Source organism: Toxorhynchites rutilus, chromosome 2 (genome assembly GCF_029784135.1).
Source record: "Toxorhynchites rutilus septentrionalis strain SRP chromosome 2, ASM2978413v1, whole genome shotgun sequence".
NCBI classification, from domain to species: domain Eukaryota; kingdom Metazoa; phylum Arthropoda; class Insecta; order Diptera; family Culicidae; genus Toxorhynchites; species Toxorhynchites rutilus.
The window spans coordinates 251716621-251731989 of record NC_073745.1 but is presented as its reverse complement, the minus strand read 5'-3'; the positions used below and the strand labels follow the sequence as shown (position 1 = coordinate 251731989).

The 15369-nt window shown below is 39.9% G+C and overlaps 1 protein-coding gene across 1 annotated transcript in view; it reads left to right on the top strand.

Moving 5' to 3' along the window:
- LOC129765493 (uncharacterized) overlaps nt 1-14979 on the top strand; it is a 79254-nt gene extending 64275 nt beyond the window's left edge. The window contains exons 5-6 of the mRNA XM_055765865.1: nt 1204-1452; nt 14399-14979. Coding sequence (XP_055621840.1) covers nt 1204-1452; nt 14399-14525 — 376 coding nt within the window. The 3' untranslated portion in view covers nt 14526-14979. The remainder of the gene's footprint in view (nt 1-1203; nt 1453-14398) is intronic.
- The last annotated feature ends 390 nt before the right edge of the window (nt 14980-15369 follow it).

Here is a 15369-nt window from a genome sequence, read left to right as displayed (position 1 = left end):
GGAATAAATGTTCTATACAGAAAATATGATAGAATAAAGACAGCCCTAAATCGGACAATTCCTTCCTCGAGTTCTGCTCTTATCAACATATTCGGTGATACTTTTTTATTGGTATAGATAGAAAAAGATATAGGAGTGCGTTTCATCACATTGAAATCCATTTCCAGCTTCGAACAAAGATCAATTTCGCTACCGCAAACATCAAATGGACTAACAGCACTTGTCACTATGTAATTGTAGAACATATGGGAATTTAATTTTCGAATTTTTCTTTTTTCCTTCAGAGTTATCCGAAAATTTTCAATTGTCATGTTTGGTTGGAATATTTTTGGTTGAAATATGTGTAATATTTTTATCGGACCCCTCTCCATTCCAGAGGAGGGAGGAGTGTCATACCATCATATAAACATTTCTCATACCCAAAAAACCACACATCCTAAACTGTGCATGATTAGTTCTCGAGTTAAGCAGAAGTTTGTGTTTCATTTTTATGACAGAACCCTCCCCTCCCAGAAAGGCTGAGGAGTGTTGAACCACTTTAGAAATGTTTCTTGCCCCCTTAAAACCTCCACATGCCAAATTTTGTTTCATATGCATGATCAAACCTTGAGTAATGCAGAAATTTGTGTTTGATTTGTATGGCAGCATTCTACTTTCTGCTTTCTGCTTTCTCTTTGAAATCAATGTAAAATCTGCTAAAAAAAACAAAAAAAACATTCGATATGACCATCTGTTAACAAGAAGATTATAGATAACCCACCAAGCAAAGAATGATGACGATGACCTAAGAATTGCAATTTTTAATGATGTTCGACAGCTCGTTTCAGTTATATGTGAATCCTTGTGTGGTTCTTGGTAGGGGCCATAATCACGAACAATACGATGGAAACTTAATTCATTATATGTTCTTTTCACCACATATTTCGTTTTTGGCAAAGTTCCATGAGCGCAATAAATAGAATCCCGAAAATTTATCGTTTCCAGACAAAAAACCATAATGCACATATACGTTCCCAAAGATTTTGCCCCGACAATACAATGCCTTTTGTTTCGCTAACACCAGGTCTAGTGGCTACTGGTGGCTGCACCGTTGAGGCTCGCAACAGAATCCAATCATTGCCAATCTGTACGAAAGAGGCCGTTTTCTCTCGCCATTAATCAGACAATTTGAACTTTTGGTTCCCTCTGTTTTTTCCTCTGCAGAAACGATTACTCAACGGGATGTCACAAATGCTGTAACGTTTGCCGATTTTGTGGAAGCTGGCGACTCTCGCTTCCGTACGTGGCCTTAGGCATCGCTCTCATTATTTGGCCCCACCGGTTGTGGCTCAGCCATGTAGCAGGCGGACTATTGATCGGCCTGGCAGTACTGCGACTACTCACTCTGTGCCAGTTCCGACAGAATCGGAAGGATGAGGAGCTTCTTTATCACTTCGATGAACCGGTGGATAAGTGAGTACACAATTGAGGATTATTTGCAGTTGATAGATGTGCTTTCTATTTGATGTTTTGGGTTAAGCAGGGGCGATTGCTCAGTGTGAAAGTGCTATTATTTACTCATCGAACAGCAATATATCCTATACCATAAACAACTGTATATATGATATCAGACCATGCTTCACTTGTTTTTTTTTTTTTAATTCGTTTATTTTTACAGGCTCAGTTACTTAAGTTTAAAGGAGCCGAATTCTTAAATATAATTTTAAAACTATATATATAAACAATTTTCTTACATCTATGGTTAGTAAGGTGGAAAACCGATTACTCGCGGTGTACTCGAGTTTAGGAGGGTGACATATTTTTAGGAGAAGGATGGGATATAAGGAAATTGTAACAATGTTGATGAACAATCAATTTATAAATCCATTCGTATATCTATAGTGTATTTACATTTCAACTTATTCTACTATTTATAGCAAGGGGACGAATTACCCGCAAAGGAAGGAAAGGAGGGTATAAGGATGTAGGGGCAATCACACACGAAGATCTATAGCTTTAAGGAAAACATATATATGGGACATGTAATCAAGGTCTAACCGAGCCAACACATCTCTCACCGGCACATTGGGCTGTCTTCCTCGGGCCCGAAGGGAGTTTTTTAAATTCGATCTGGCGACCAGATACACCTCGCACGACCAAACAATGTGCTCGATGTCGTGATAACCTTGGCCACAAACGCAGAGATTGCTGCTGGCAAGATTGAAACGGAAGATTAGTGCATCTAACGAACAGTGATTGGACATGAGTCGGGAGAAGGTGCGAATAAAGTCCCGACTCAAGTCCAGACTTTTGAACCACGGTTTGAGGCTAACCTTAGGGATAATCGAGTGAAACCACCGGCCCAATTCATCTTCATTCCACTTGCGTTGCCAGTTAGCGATGGTATTTTTGCGGACTAAAGAATAAAATTCATTGAAGGCGATTTGACGCTGATAAATATCGCCTTCAATTGCACCTACCTTTGCTAATGAGTCAGCCCTCTCATTACCCGGAATGGAGCAATGTGAAGGGACCCAGATAAAGGTATTGACATAACAGCGTCTGGATAAAGCACTCAAAATTTCTCGTATTCTCTCAAGGAAGTACGGCGAGTGCTTTTCCGGCCTCACTGAACGGATAGCTTCGACAGAGCTAAGACTATCCGTTACAATGTAATAGTGTTCAACAGGTCGTGAGGCGACGCTGTCCAGCGCCCAATGAATTGCTGCCAATTCAGCAATATACACTGAGCAAGGATTCTGAAGACTGTGTGAGGTGCTAAAAAATTCGTTGAACACTCCAAATCCTGTGGACTCGTTTATAGTGGACCCATCAGTAAAGTACATATTATCACAATTGATACCCCCATACTTTTCATCGAAGATCGTTGGAGCGATCCTCGATCGTTGGTAATCTGAATATCCATGGATATCTTGCTTCATGGACAGATCAAAATGCACAGAGGAATTGATGTAGTCAGGGAAACAAACACGGTTGGGAATATACGAAGAAGGATCAACCTGCATGGAGATGAATTCATGATATGAACTCATGAATCCGGAGTGAAAATTTTGCTCGATCAGCTGCTCAAAATTTCCGATCACCAATGGGTTCATGACCTTACACCGGATGAAGAACCGAAGAGATAATAAATTGAAGCGATCTTTTAGTGGGAGTAGGCCTGCCAAAACCTCGAGACTCATGGTATGCGTTGAGGGCATACATCCCAACGCAATACGGAGACAAAGATACTGAATTCGCTCGAGTTTAATGAGGTGTGTTTTGGCAGCTGATTGAAAACAGAAACTGCCATACTCCATCACTGAGAGAATAGTTGTTCGATACAACATTATAAGATCTTCTGGGTGGGCTCCCCACCATGTGCCGGTAATTGTACGGAGAAAGTTTATTCTTTGTTGGCATTTTTTACTCAGATACCTAATATGGGCCCCCCAAGTACATTTGGAGTCGAACCAGACCCCAAGATACTTGAATGACATAGCATGAGTGATCGGTTTACCCAAAAGTTGAAGCTTTGGTTTTGCTGGTCTATGCTTCCTAGAAAAAACCATCATCTCTGTTTTCTCCGTGGAGAATTCGATCCCTAGACCAATGGCCCAGGCTGAAAAATTGTTCAAAGTATCTTGTAAGGGTCCTTGCAGGTCGGATTCGTTTGATCCTACGACAGACACCACTCCATCATCTGCAAGTTGTCTTAGGCTGCAATTTTGTGTAAGGCAATTGTCGATGTCGCTTACATAGAAGTTGTACAAAAGGGGGCTTAAACATGAGCCCTGGGGGAGGCCCATGTAAGAGACCCGACTTACTGCCGAATCTCCGTGAGAAAAGTTCAAATGTTTCTCACAAAGCAAGTTATATAACATATTATTCAATAGAGGCGGCAGACCCCGAGAGTGTAATTTGTCCGACAAAACCTCTATTGAAACAGAATCGAAGGCCCCCTTTATGTCCAAGAATACTGAAGCCATTTGTTTTTTTTCGGCGTAAGCCATTTGAATTTCTGAAGAAAGCAACGCAAGACAATCATTCGTCCCCTTGCCCCTGCGGAACCCATATTGTGTATCTGAGAGTAGGCCATTCGTTTCAACCCATCGATCAAGGCGAAACAAGATCATTTTCTCCAACAATTTCCGTATACAAGACAGCATTGCTATTGGGCGGTACGAATTGAAGTCGGACGCGGGTTTTCCGGGTTTTTGAATAGCTATAACTCGTACTTGTCTCCAATCATCTGGAACAATATTATTCTCCAGAAACCGATTGAATAAATTCAACAAGCGATGTTTCGCCACATCAGGGAGGTTTTTCAGCAAGTTGAACTTAATTCTATCCGATCCCGGAGCAGAATTGTTACATGAGAGCAGAGCAAGAGAGAATTCTACCATCGAAAACTCGGAATCAAGATCGCACCTATCTTGTGGTATATCTCGAACAATTTTTTGCACAGGAGCGGAATCAGGACAAACCTTCCGTGCAAAATTAAAAATCCATCGATGTGAATATTCTTCGCTTTCATTCGTTGAAGAGCGATTTCTCATGTTTCGAGCCACTTTCCATAATTTTTTCATTGACGTTTCTCGTGACAAACCTCCCACGAAATTTCGCCAATAAGCACGTTTTTTCCCTTTGATTAAGTTTTTAAATTGATCTTCAAGGGCTAAATACGCGAACCGCGCTGTCATAGATCAAACGAGAAAGGAAGTTATACTCCTCCAATGGAGGTAAACCATCTCTGGAATTGATGGCTAGAGCAATCGCGTCCGCATATTTTTTCCAGTCAATGTGTCTTGTGAGGTCATATGCCATGTTTATAGATTCAGAAGAATTCGACCCAATGGTGATGGAAATTTTGATTGGCAAGTGATCACTACCGTTGGGGTCCTGGATTACATTCCACTTGCAATCTAACGATAGTGAATTCGAGCAAAGCGAGAGGTCAAGAGCACTTGGGTTAGCAGGAGGTTTAGGTACACGTGTTGTTTCCCCAGTGTTCAAAACGGTCATATTGAAGCTGTTACAAAGGTCATATATCAACAATGAACGATTGTCGTCGTACTGTTCCCCCCAGGCAGTTCCGTGAGAGTTGAAGTCTCCCAAGATCAATCGTGGCTCAGGAAGGAGTGAGCACATGTCATCAAGTTGTTTGCGGCTAACCGCAGCTCTCGGAGGCCAATACAAGCTGACAATACAGAGGTCTTTGCCTCTGATGTTTGCATGACAAGCAACAGCTTCGATCCCTCCAATAGGTGGAAGGTCAATTCTAAAAAATGAGTGGCACTTATTGATCCCCAAAAGCACCCCTCCGTATCTATCATCACGGTCCAAGCGTATAATATTAAAATCGTGGAAAGAGATATCATCTCGCGAAGAAAGCCAAGTTTCGGACAGAGCAAAAACATCACAATTGTAGTTATGAATTAAAATTTTGAATGTATCCAATTTAGGGATAAGACTACGACAATTCCACTGAAAAACAGTGATATCTCCGACCTCTCTATTTGAATTAGACATCAAGAGAGATAATCATTGCAAGGAGGGGCCATGTTTGCATCAATTGTTGCAAAATTGTCTTTAATACTGGAAGCATTGAGATGACAAGGGTTCTGATGGAGTCGGAAACATTAAAACACTTGAAGATTTGGTCCAAAAGGTCAGACAACTTTATAAATCCCGATTGGGAAGTTGAACTGGACGGAAAAATAGGGACAGTTGGGGTTTTTGATGTCCCCTCGAGTGCTGGGCCATTCGAAGGTGAATTATTCCCACGGAAACCAGGAGGAACCTGATTTTGCTTGTCCGCTGCACTCGATTTTTTAGGCATGCTAACACCGGAGGGGCTTGTCCTTGAACTTTGGGAGTGGTCACATTTTTGCGCCGGGGATTCCCTTGGAAAATGAACGGTGTGCCCCCGTTAGCTGTGTCCGCTTCTATTTCGTCAACGGGCAACGTGGCGAAGACATTTTGTGTGTTGATTGGTTGTTGTTGTTGGGCCAGTGGAGAAGCGCCCTTTAAAATATCCGCAAAAGTGCGTTTCGAGCGTTCCTTCAAAGAGCGCTTCTGTTTCTCCCAGCGACTCTTGTAATTTTCACAAACTGAGAGCTCGTGTGGGGATCCCCCGCAATATGGACATTTATGCTCAGTCGCACTGCAGGATTTCCCCTCATGTTGCTCTCCGCAAGTGGCACAGCGCTCCTTGTTGGCACAATAATCTGAAGTGTGACCAACTGACTTGCATTTTTGGCAAGTCATGGGCTTTGGCACGAAGAGTCGCACAGGTAGTCTCAATTTGTCCACCATAACGTAGTCAGGGAGGGCGGCACCAGCAAAGGTGACTCGAAACGAGTCGGACGGCGTAAATTTAGTTTGGTCCCCATCATGGGAAAGTTTCCCGAGTTGGCGACAGTCCAAGATTTTCACTTCCATTGAGGGGAGCTTCTTGAACTTGCCTTTTCCTTCTGCTTTTATTTGTTCCCTCGTCAGACCCGTTTCAGTTATCACCCCCTCAATTTCTACGTTATGGGAGGGTATAAATGTTCGATATTCGAGAGTGAAATGTTGATCAGCAACAATCTCGTTTGCGTGTTTCCGTTCATTCACGACAACTCGCAATTTGTTCGGTCTAACCCTGCGAATTTCAGATACAGAAGTGTATCTGGCCAGATCTTTCATGATCTGAATCACGTTAAGGTTTTTTCCTTTCGGTTTTGGCCGGAGGAAAACAACCCAAGGGCCAGTTCCAGGTGCATCTTCTGGATAAACTCTGACACGTGGAGCGGAGACAACAGAGGGGGAAGACGAGGACGAGGACGAGGACGAGGACGAGGATGAGGATGAGGACGAGGACGAGGATTGGGTTGGATCGGAAGCATCAGAAGGGGGAAGCGAAATCGATGATGGGAGAGGGGGAGTGGAAGTAACAGTGGGTTGAGAAGGGAGGCTTGCAATTTTCTTAGAGGGGGGCTTGGTAGGATGAGCGGATTCGTCCCCAGAAGAATTATCTTCCTTATGAGGGACTCGTTTATGTTTTTTCCCAGATCTTGTATGAGATTCATTATCGGAGATCTCCATCTCTGGAGATCCTCCACTATTCTCCATTTTACAAAAATTTCTGTCTTATTTCTAAATTATTTTTGATTTTAACAATAATCTTAAAAAAAAATAGCAAAAAAAAAAATTATGATAATAATATCAAACAATGAACAAATGAATTGAATAATAATATTAATAATAAATATGTGTACCTTAATATATAAGTTGTTCCAATAATGCGCTCTACTTCCCTAATCAGGGAGAGACAGAGGCTACGCGCTACGGAGACAACACAATAGCGCAAGAATAGCTTACGCAGCCACGTGATGATGAATCCTGTTTGCGACAGTCACGCGATGGCGATCCCGTTATGCCGAATCAGTTCAACAGCCGCAATCCGGCTCGCTGCAAGAGCGCTGCTTCCTTTGTTCCTTCGTTCCACTTCACAAAAGATCAGGTCGAAAGCGGACAGCAATGACCTTCACTCGTACACGATTCACTCGTACCAATAGCACAATAGCAAAAGTGGCAACGCACAATACCGACACTGAACTTTACTCGTCAAGAGTTGGATAGCGAATGATGCTTCACTTGTTAGCATGAGTTTGTTTTAGTGCATTTTGACGTAGGATTACTTCTTTCGGAAACATATGGAAGGTAAAAAATGGAAAACAAAAAAATCGGTCGCGTCAAAAGGTTTTATTCAGTTAGAATCCGGAATTACTGATCATTTCATAGCATCGATCGTAGTAGGCGTATCTGAACGCTTTTGACAGTTTTGTTTTGTGGAAAACCTGTATCTCATAACAGACAGTAACAAATTCACGTTGATCCGCATTGTTTTGAAAAAGTTGTGCAGGATGGAAGTCGGGAAAAAACAAGAAGTGGGTTATATCTGTTATATAACCGCAAGGTAGACGTAGGACTACCGTTGACTCGGTAATCATTTATTTTAAATTGCATCAGAATCAATTCTAAATGAATGAATGAATGAATGAATGAATATTTTGAAAGATTGAAAACAAAATAAAGTCTATATAAACTTGCAAAAAATTCATTTCTTTTTATTGTGATGTGGCGATTTTTCATGATTGTTCCATACGAAAGGAGAACAGAAACTGATGCTATTGACGAATTTGAATTAGATTTACAACCAGATGGCGCAGCGAATAAAATGATGATGTTTTGTTTTTTGGTCGTTCAATTTTTTTAGAAAAATCAGAACTTATCTTCAAATTTCCCGGTTTCACGTATTCTTTCTACGCTAAAAAGGTTAGAAAATCGCCATTTTACAATGTGGTATGTATATTTTGAGGAATGGCTTGGTATAAGTGCTAGAACTTTAATTTTTTTCAACTAGATAAACGATGAGCAGCATGTGTTGCGCTAAACATACTGCAAATCCTTTTTGTATCGTCCCTTACATTATCAATGATATAATCCAACTTAATATGATATCGATTTCATCACCATTATCCACAGTATTCATAACCCATATGCATTATCAAACTCAAAATTTTCTAAGATTACCAACAACTTTGGTCCAATCGCGTGTTGAAATCATCGTAAATATACAAAGCCCTAACTTTCTTACAATATACTGAAGACATTTAATGGTTGAAATAAATCTAAATAAAAATAAAATGAATAATCACGACCGAATCTTGCTTTTCAGCGCCTAGAATGAGCAAACATCATAACTTTTATGGTTCAGAACTCTAATGTAGGTGTCGCATGAGCTGATTCAGCTTTGTGTAAATTCGTCAATTGGATTGCAGCACGGGAACACCAAGTCGAATGCGTAAATGCGAATGTTCGTTCGCTTGGACGCATTCACTCGTAAACAATTTTTCATGACTGTTCCATGCGAAAGTAGAACAGAAATGATCCCGTAGATTACTGATGCAAGTAAAAGTACTCATGCCTTGCATGTGTCCGCTGTGGTTTCCCAAACACTAATGCAAGCAAGCAAAAGAAGTCGCAGCTTGCATGTATTCGCTATGACGGTTTCTCCAGGTGCCTAGATTTTGCGTCCGTGTTCGAAAACACATTGCGATCACCTATCATCATCAATGAGCAATGATGATTTCAATAGCTTGCTTTCAAAGCAATTTTTAAGCTATTGAAACGATTTTTTGGACCAATAAGTGACAATCATATAACTCATTGACATTTTATCTTTCGGGTGAAGTGATTATTATACCGCGCCATTCTGCCGGCAAAAAGGTATTAACGTGCAAAACCTTGCACTCCAGCGTCACTCTCTCGTTTTCGAAACTTTGAACTTACACCCCGGTACAGAAATGAAAGACGTAGTCCTACGTCAAAATGACTTTAAACACCCACATTAAAAATCCGGCATGGTCAGGTACTAAAATCGCGAAATCGCTTTAAGTGGCCAAATCGACCGTGTATGATGTACTAAAACGTTTCCGTGAGCGTACAATTGTTGTTTGGATGAATCAATGGACGATTCCAAATGAAATCGTCCTAAAAATGCAGATTTTAAGAAGATGTATTTTTGATTCGAATGAAAGCTTTTATTCCGTTTGAGTTGGAGGAAATATGAGTTTTCCACAGCAATTGTCAATTTTTTACTAAAGTATAACTTTTGAAAGGGGCGTATCGATTTTAGTAAGAGAAATCTTTGATAATTGATATCTCTAAAACTATGAGCCGTACCGAAATAGTGTCTTCAAAAGAGTTATAGAATATTGATGTTTAAACGTGAAAAAATATACACTGAGAAAAAATAGTACTCTGTTTTTATTCACAAAAAAACTATAATTTGCAATATCTAAAATATGTATTTTTTTCATATAAAATAGAAGTCATGTAGGAAATTTAAAAAATGGGTACAAGATGGTAAAACTTTTTTGACGAACTTTGTGGAACATCGAATTTTAATGAATTTTCGAAACTTCCAATTTTTGTATGTTAACAATCATGTTATGTTAATTAATTCCTGTACAATTTACTATCAGAAAAGCACATGAATTTCTCTCATGGCAACTCAAAATCTTCTCGTTACAATTTTATGGGCCTACCGCAAGGCTCCTGCCTAAGCCCCCTCTTGTACAGTTTTTACGTCAATGATATGGATGATTGTCTAACTAGAGACTGCACGCTGAGACAACTTGCAGACGATGGAGTTATTTCCATCACGGGTACTAATCCCGTCACTCTGCAAAAGTCGTTGCAAGATACCATGAACAATCTGTTCACGTGGGCCCTCAGGCTGGCTATCGAATTCTCTACGAAGAAAACTGAAATGGTCGTTTTTTCTAGGAAGCACGAACCCGCCCAATTCCAGCTTTACCTATCCGGCAAAACGATCCAACACTCTATGTTTTTCAAATACCTGGGTGTATATTTTGATTCTAAATGTACCTGGGGGAGACACATTGCGTATTTGAAACAGAAATGCCAGCAAAGAATCAATTTTGGTGAAATGGTGGGGTGCCCATCCAGGAGACCTCATTCAGTTGTACAAAACAACGAAATTGTCAGTGTTAGAATATGGCTGTTTTTGCTTCCGATCAGCTGCCAGGATTCATATTCTCAAGCTGGAGAGGATACGATATCGTTCCTTGCGTATAGCCATGGGGTGTTTGCATTCGACACATACGATGAGTCTCAAAGTTTTGGCAGGAGTACCCCCGCTTACTCTTCGGTTCACAGAATTATCCTACAGATTTCTCATCCGTTGCAAGATCATGAATCCATTGGTGATTGATAGCTTCGAAAATCTACTACAACTGACTCCTCAGTCAAGTTTTATGTCTTTATACCATGAGTACCTTACCCACGACGTGCACCCTTCACCAGGCATCTCCAACCAAGTTTGCTTCCCATACTTTTGCAATTCCTCTGTCATTTTTGATCTGTCCATGCGACAAAAAAATCCATGGAATACCAGATCACCTACGCTCCAATGTTATTACGTCGATATTTTCGGAAAAATATGGGAAAGTTGGATCTGATAAAATGTTCTTTACTGACCTGTTCATACATAAACGGGTCCACTGGCTTCGGCATCTTCAATGAAAATTCCAATGCCTCTTTCAAACTCAAAGATCCTTGTTCCGTGTATGTCGCAGAAATGGATGCGATATACTACGCACTAGGGATCATTGAAACATTGCCCATCGACCATTATTTTATTTTTTCAGACAGTCTCAGCTCAATAGAGGCAATCCGCTCAATGAAAGTTGATAAACGCTCATCTTATTTCCTAACAAGAATAAGACAACTATTGAGTGTTTTGGTCGAAAAATTAATCAAGATTACCTTAGCATGGGTTCCCTCTCATTGCTCGATTCCGGGGAATGAGAAAGCGGACTCGCTAGCTAAGGTGGACGCTTCAGAAGGCACACTTTTTGAAAGGCAAATTGCCTATAATGAATATTTTCACATTCCTCGTCAGGACACACTCGTTAGTTGGCAGCGCATGTGGAGTGAAGATGAGTTCGGTCGTTGGTTACACACGATTATCTCTAAGGTTTCGACGAGTGCTTGGTTTAAGGGTTTGAATGTAGGTCGTGATTTCATTCGCGTGATATCTCGGCTCATGTCCAATCACTACAACCTAAACGCGCATCTCTATCGCATTGGGCTCGCAGCAAACAATCTTTGTGATTGTGGCGATGGCTACCACGACATCGAGCATATTGTCTGGTCGTGTATCCGGTTCCATGCTGCTCGCTCTCAGCTCTCTAGAGCACTGAGAGCAAAAGGCCGTTAGGTAGCCGTAATCCTGATCTTTTGCTTCATCTATACCTGTTCCTCAGAAACGCCGATGTCAACGTTTAATGATGTTTCCTTCGTTGTGTCCCTGTTTCATATCCCTCCTATCCGATCTATAAACTTTTACTTAGTCGCGGCAATACATACACACACTCTTTACAGATACACGGGCCAAAGGTTGTGCAGTCCACTGATGATTCAACAAGAGCCAAAGGTTGTACCGCTCATGACAACTCTACACGAGCTGATGATTGCGCCGGCTAGTGACCATTCTATCCTGGATTCCTCGAGTCGAGAAGACGCACCACGCTAGATATAGGGTACATACTAGGGGGGCGTTGCTGATTAAAGGTCAGCTGCATCCCAATAGGAAGTATCCCGTGTCGGGCACACGTACAGAGCATTGGAGACAGCAACATCCCAATTATCGTGTCCTCATTTGGAAAGAAGGTTAATCCCAGCCAGAAGCCGTTTCTACACCTACAACCTATCCCAGACGAATCATATGGTGCCGTGACCAGGATCCGGGTGCTAGAATCGACATAGGAATTCGGACTGTTCCCTAACCTGTACCAACCCAACCCAGAGGAGATTTGGAATTTAATTTTTATATAATACAAGGCCTTCAATTGGTCAAGTACATGTGAGTACCTGTCCAATCCAATGATTTTCCTTTGAAAGGTGCTTCCCTCGTGTTCTTTGGAATTCCACAGATCGAGTCTTCACTACTGTTGTTGCTGCTAGGATACCACACGATTGCTGCCATCGCTGAAATTATGTGCTGTTCGCTGAAATAAGGTTCGAGTTTCCAATTGATTAAAAATTACAAGATGGCCGATAAAAAGATGAAGAAAAAGGAACTACATCGTAATAATTTAGTGGATTCTATATACCGGATCAAAGAGTTTTTGCGTAATTACACTGACCAGCAGATAAACGAAGTGAAAATACGACTTGAGAGATTGGATAAATTGATGAAGCCTTCGAAGAGGTGCAAACCGAATACGAGACTTACGATGACACAGCCGAGTTTATAGTCGAAAACACAAAATTGAGAGCAGAGATAGAAGAAGAATATTACCGATGGTTTAACTTCAAAAATTCCTCTCCCAGTTCCCAACGCTGCTGCGGTTATGCAAGTTGCACCTCAAGTTGTGTCACAAAACACAAACAGTTTTTAAAGTAGAATTGAGATCCCAACAACACAAATACTCATCCGTTGATTCATCCGGACGTTATGAGTAAAAAAATAATTAACTTGTTTTCGTTAAGCCTAGATTGTACCTGGAGTCAGGTATCTTTAGTGAACCTCTGTATATGTAAATTATGTCGGGTAGTAGCAATAAAAATACTTTATTTAATTTCACGACAAGTATTTATTACTTGGTACTACGAACATCAATTAAGGACTGATTGTTGGAAATCTATTCTAAGCTCCTTTTTTATTAACTGCGTTCTGCTGACTGGCAGTTCCTGCTGTGGTCGGATATTACTGCGACCCACAATCGTGTGGTCCGATTCATTTTGTACGCGATTCAGCGGTAAGCGGCCGCATGTTGTTTATCCTGACTCTGTTGCTATGGGCTTGCGGATGGGTTTTGCTAGAGTGAATAACAATATACCACACTGGACGGCAACAAAATTGTATCGTGTTGTAGACCGTTTCTGAAAAACGGCAAGAACACGTTGCAACACGAGTAATATGTTAAAAGTTTGTATTGAGATAAAAAAAATATGGTTTAATATCACTACGTTTTGTATTAACCTACATGGCTTCAAATGCTTTTCATCGTAACCCCTAAACATATATTTTTACCATAATGATGTATTTGGAAAATTTGTTGGAAATTATAATCAAATTCAAAAATGTTCATCAACAAGACGGTATAACACGACAAACATATTAAAAGGGCCCAATTTACTATAAAAAATACAATGAATTAGAAATATTTTTTCAATTATCTCGAGAATGGCTGCAATTAGAAGAAGATTGATAATGAGCTTTTAACATCAGGATTCATAACTTGTGCCTGAAAATTATTGTTAACATACAAAAATTCGATGTTCCACAAAGTTTGTCAAAAATAGTTTTACCATCTTGGACTGATCTTTTAAAATTTCTACATGACTTCTATTCTATATAAAAAATACATATTTTAGATATTGCAAATTAAAGTTTTTTTTTATGAATAAAAAAAGAGTAGTAATTTTTTTTCTCAGTGTATACTTTTTTCACATTTAAACATCAATACTCTATAACTCTTTCTAAGACACTCTTTCGGTACGACTCATAGTTTTGGAGACATCAATTATCAAAGATTCCTCTTACTAAAATCGATACGCCCTTACCAAAAGTCACATTCGAGTCAAAAAATTCTCAAATGCTGTGGAAAACTCATATTTTGTCCAACTCAAACGGAATACAAGCTTTCATTCGAATCAAAAATACTCATGTTTTGTCATTTGTCGATTTCATTCGGAATTGCTTCAATATCAAAAAATATTCAATATTCAATATCAAATCATGCATTATATTATATTATTGAGAAGCATAAGAAATAAAAACAATTTACTCCTATGCAATAATTAAATTTTAATTCAATTTTCCTTGCTTTTTTTTCAGATACGACAATCTAACCGACGTTTTGGTGGATGATTCGATGCCAAAACCAGGCCGAAGCCTTGAAGGAGATAATGATGATGATGATGATGACGACGACGACAATGCCATTATCAATGGAACCATTTGACAGGAACAAACACAGCGTCAGATACCACTGGCCCAGAGTAGAAGATTGACGCGGAAAAATATGAACCAAAGCTACGAGAAACTGGACGGGGATTGCAATTGTGATGTTATCAAATAGGAGCAGGGAACCAAAAAAGCTCCCCGAAGAAGCTAGCTAGTAATTATACCTGATAGTGGAATGAAATTTGCCAAACAAATTGTGTAAATATGAGATGTTAATGAGAACACATTTGGCAGTTAGTTATATGTTTCGGCTTATTTCGTTGGTCAAAGACAGTAAACGGAGAAGAGCCATTCGAAGTTTTCCTAGAATAATATTTATTTATAAGTTCCCGTTAAACATTGGTAAACACTTTTGGTTCATCATTTTTAGTTTATAATTGTTGGGATACATACGTGCTTACAAATCTTCAGCGAAGTACAGGATGATACCGTCGATAATAAATCGATTTTTTGTAGAAAAATAACGTCGTTTTCAAGTTACTTAAAACTGATGACAATTGAAGGTTTCAAAGGTTTTTTTTTCTCTAGGACTTCGATTACGTTACTAGCAATTATTTTGTATGCGTTTATTGTTAGCCAGATGCTTTCATAACTTCCGGACATCGAAAAAGAATGGGAAAAGACAATCAGCCTAATTCTGGTCGATACTTCAGGTCCATAAATCATCCCAAGGCGTGTAAAGAAATTTTCCAATCTGGAAACATCTTCAATCTGGAAAGTCTTTTCGTACATCACTTTGTCCACGGTATTCGGAAAAAAATCTTATTATTTCTTATTATTTCTATAAGAATTTATAATGGATAGATAAAAACAAAGGAGAAGGGTCAGAGCCCAATGTACTG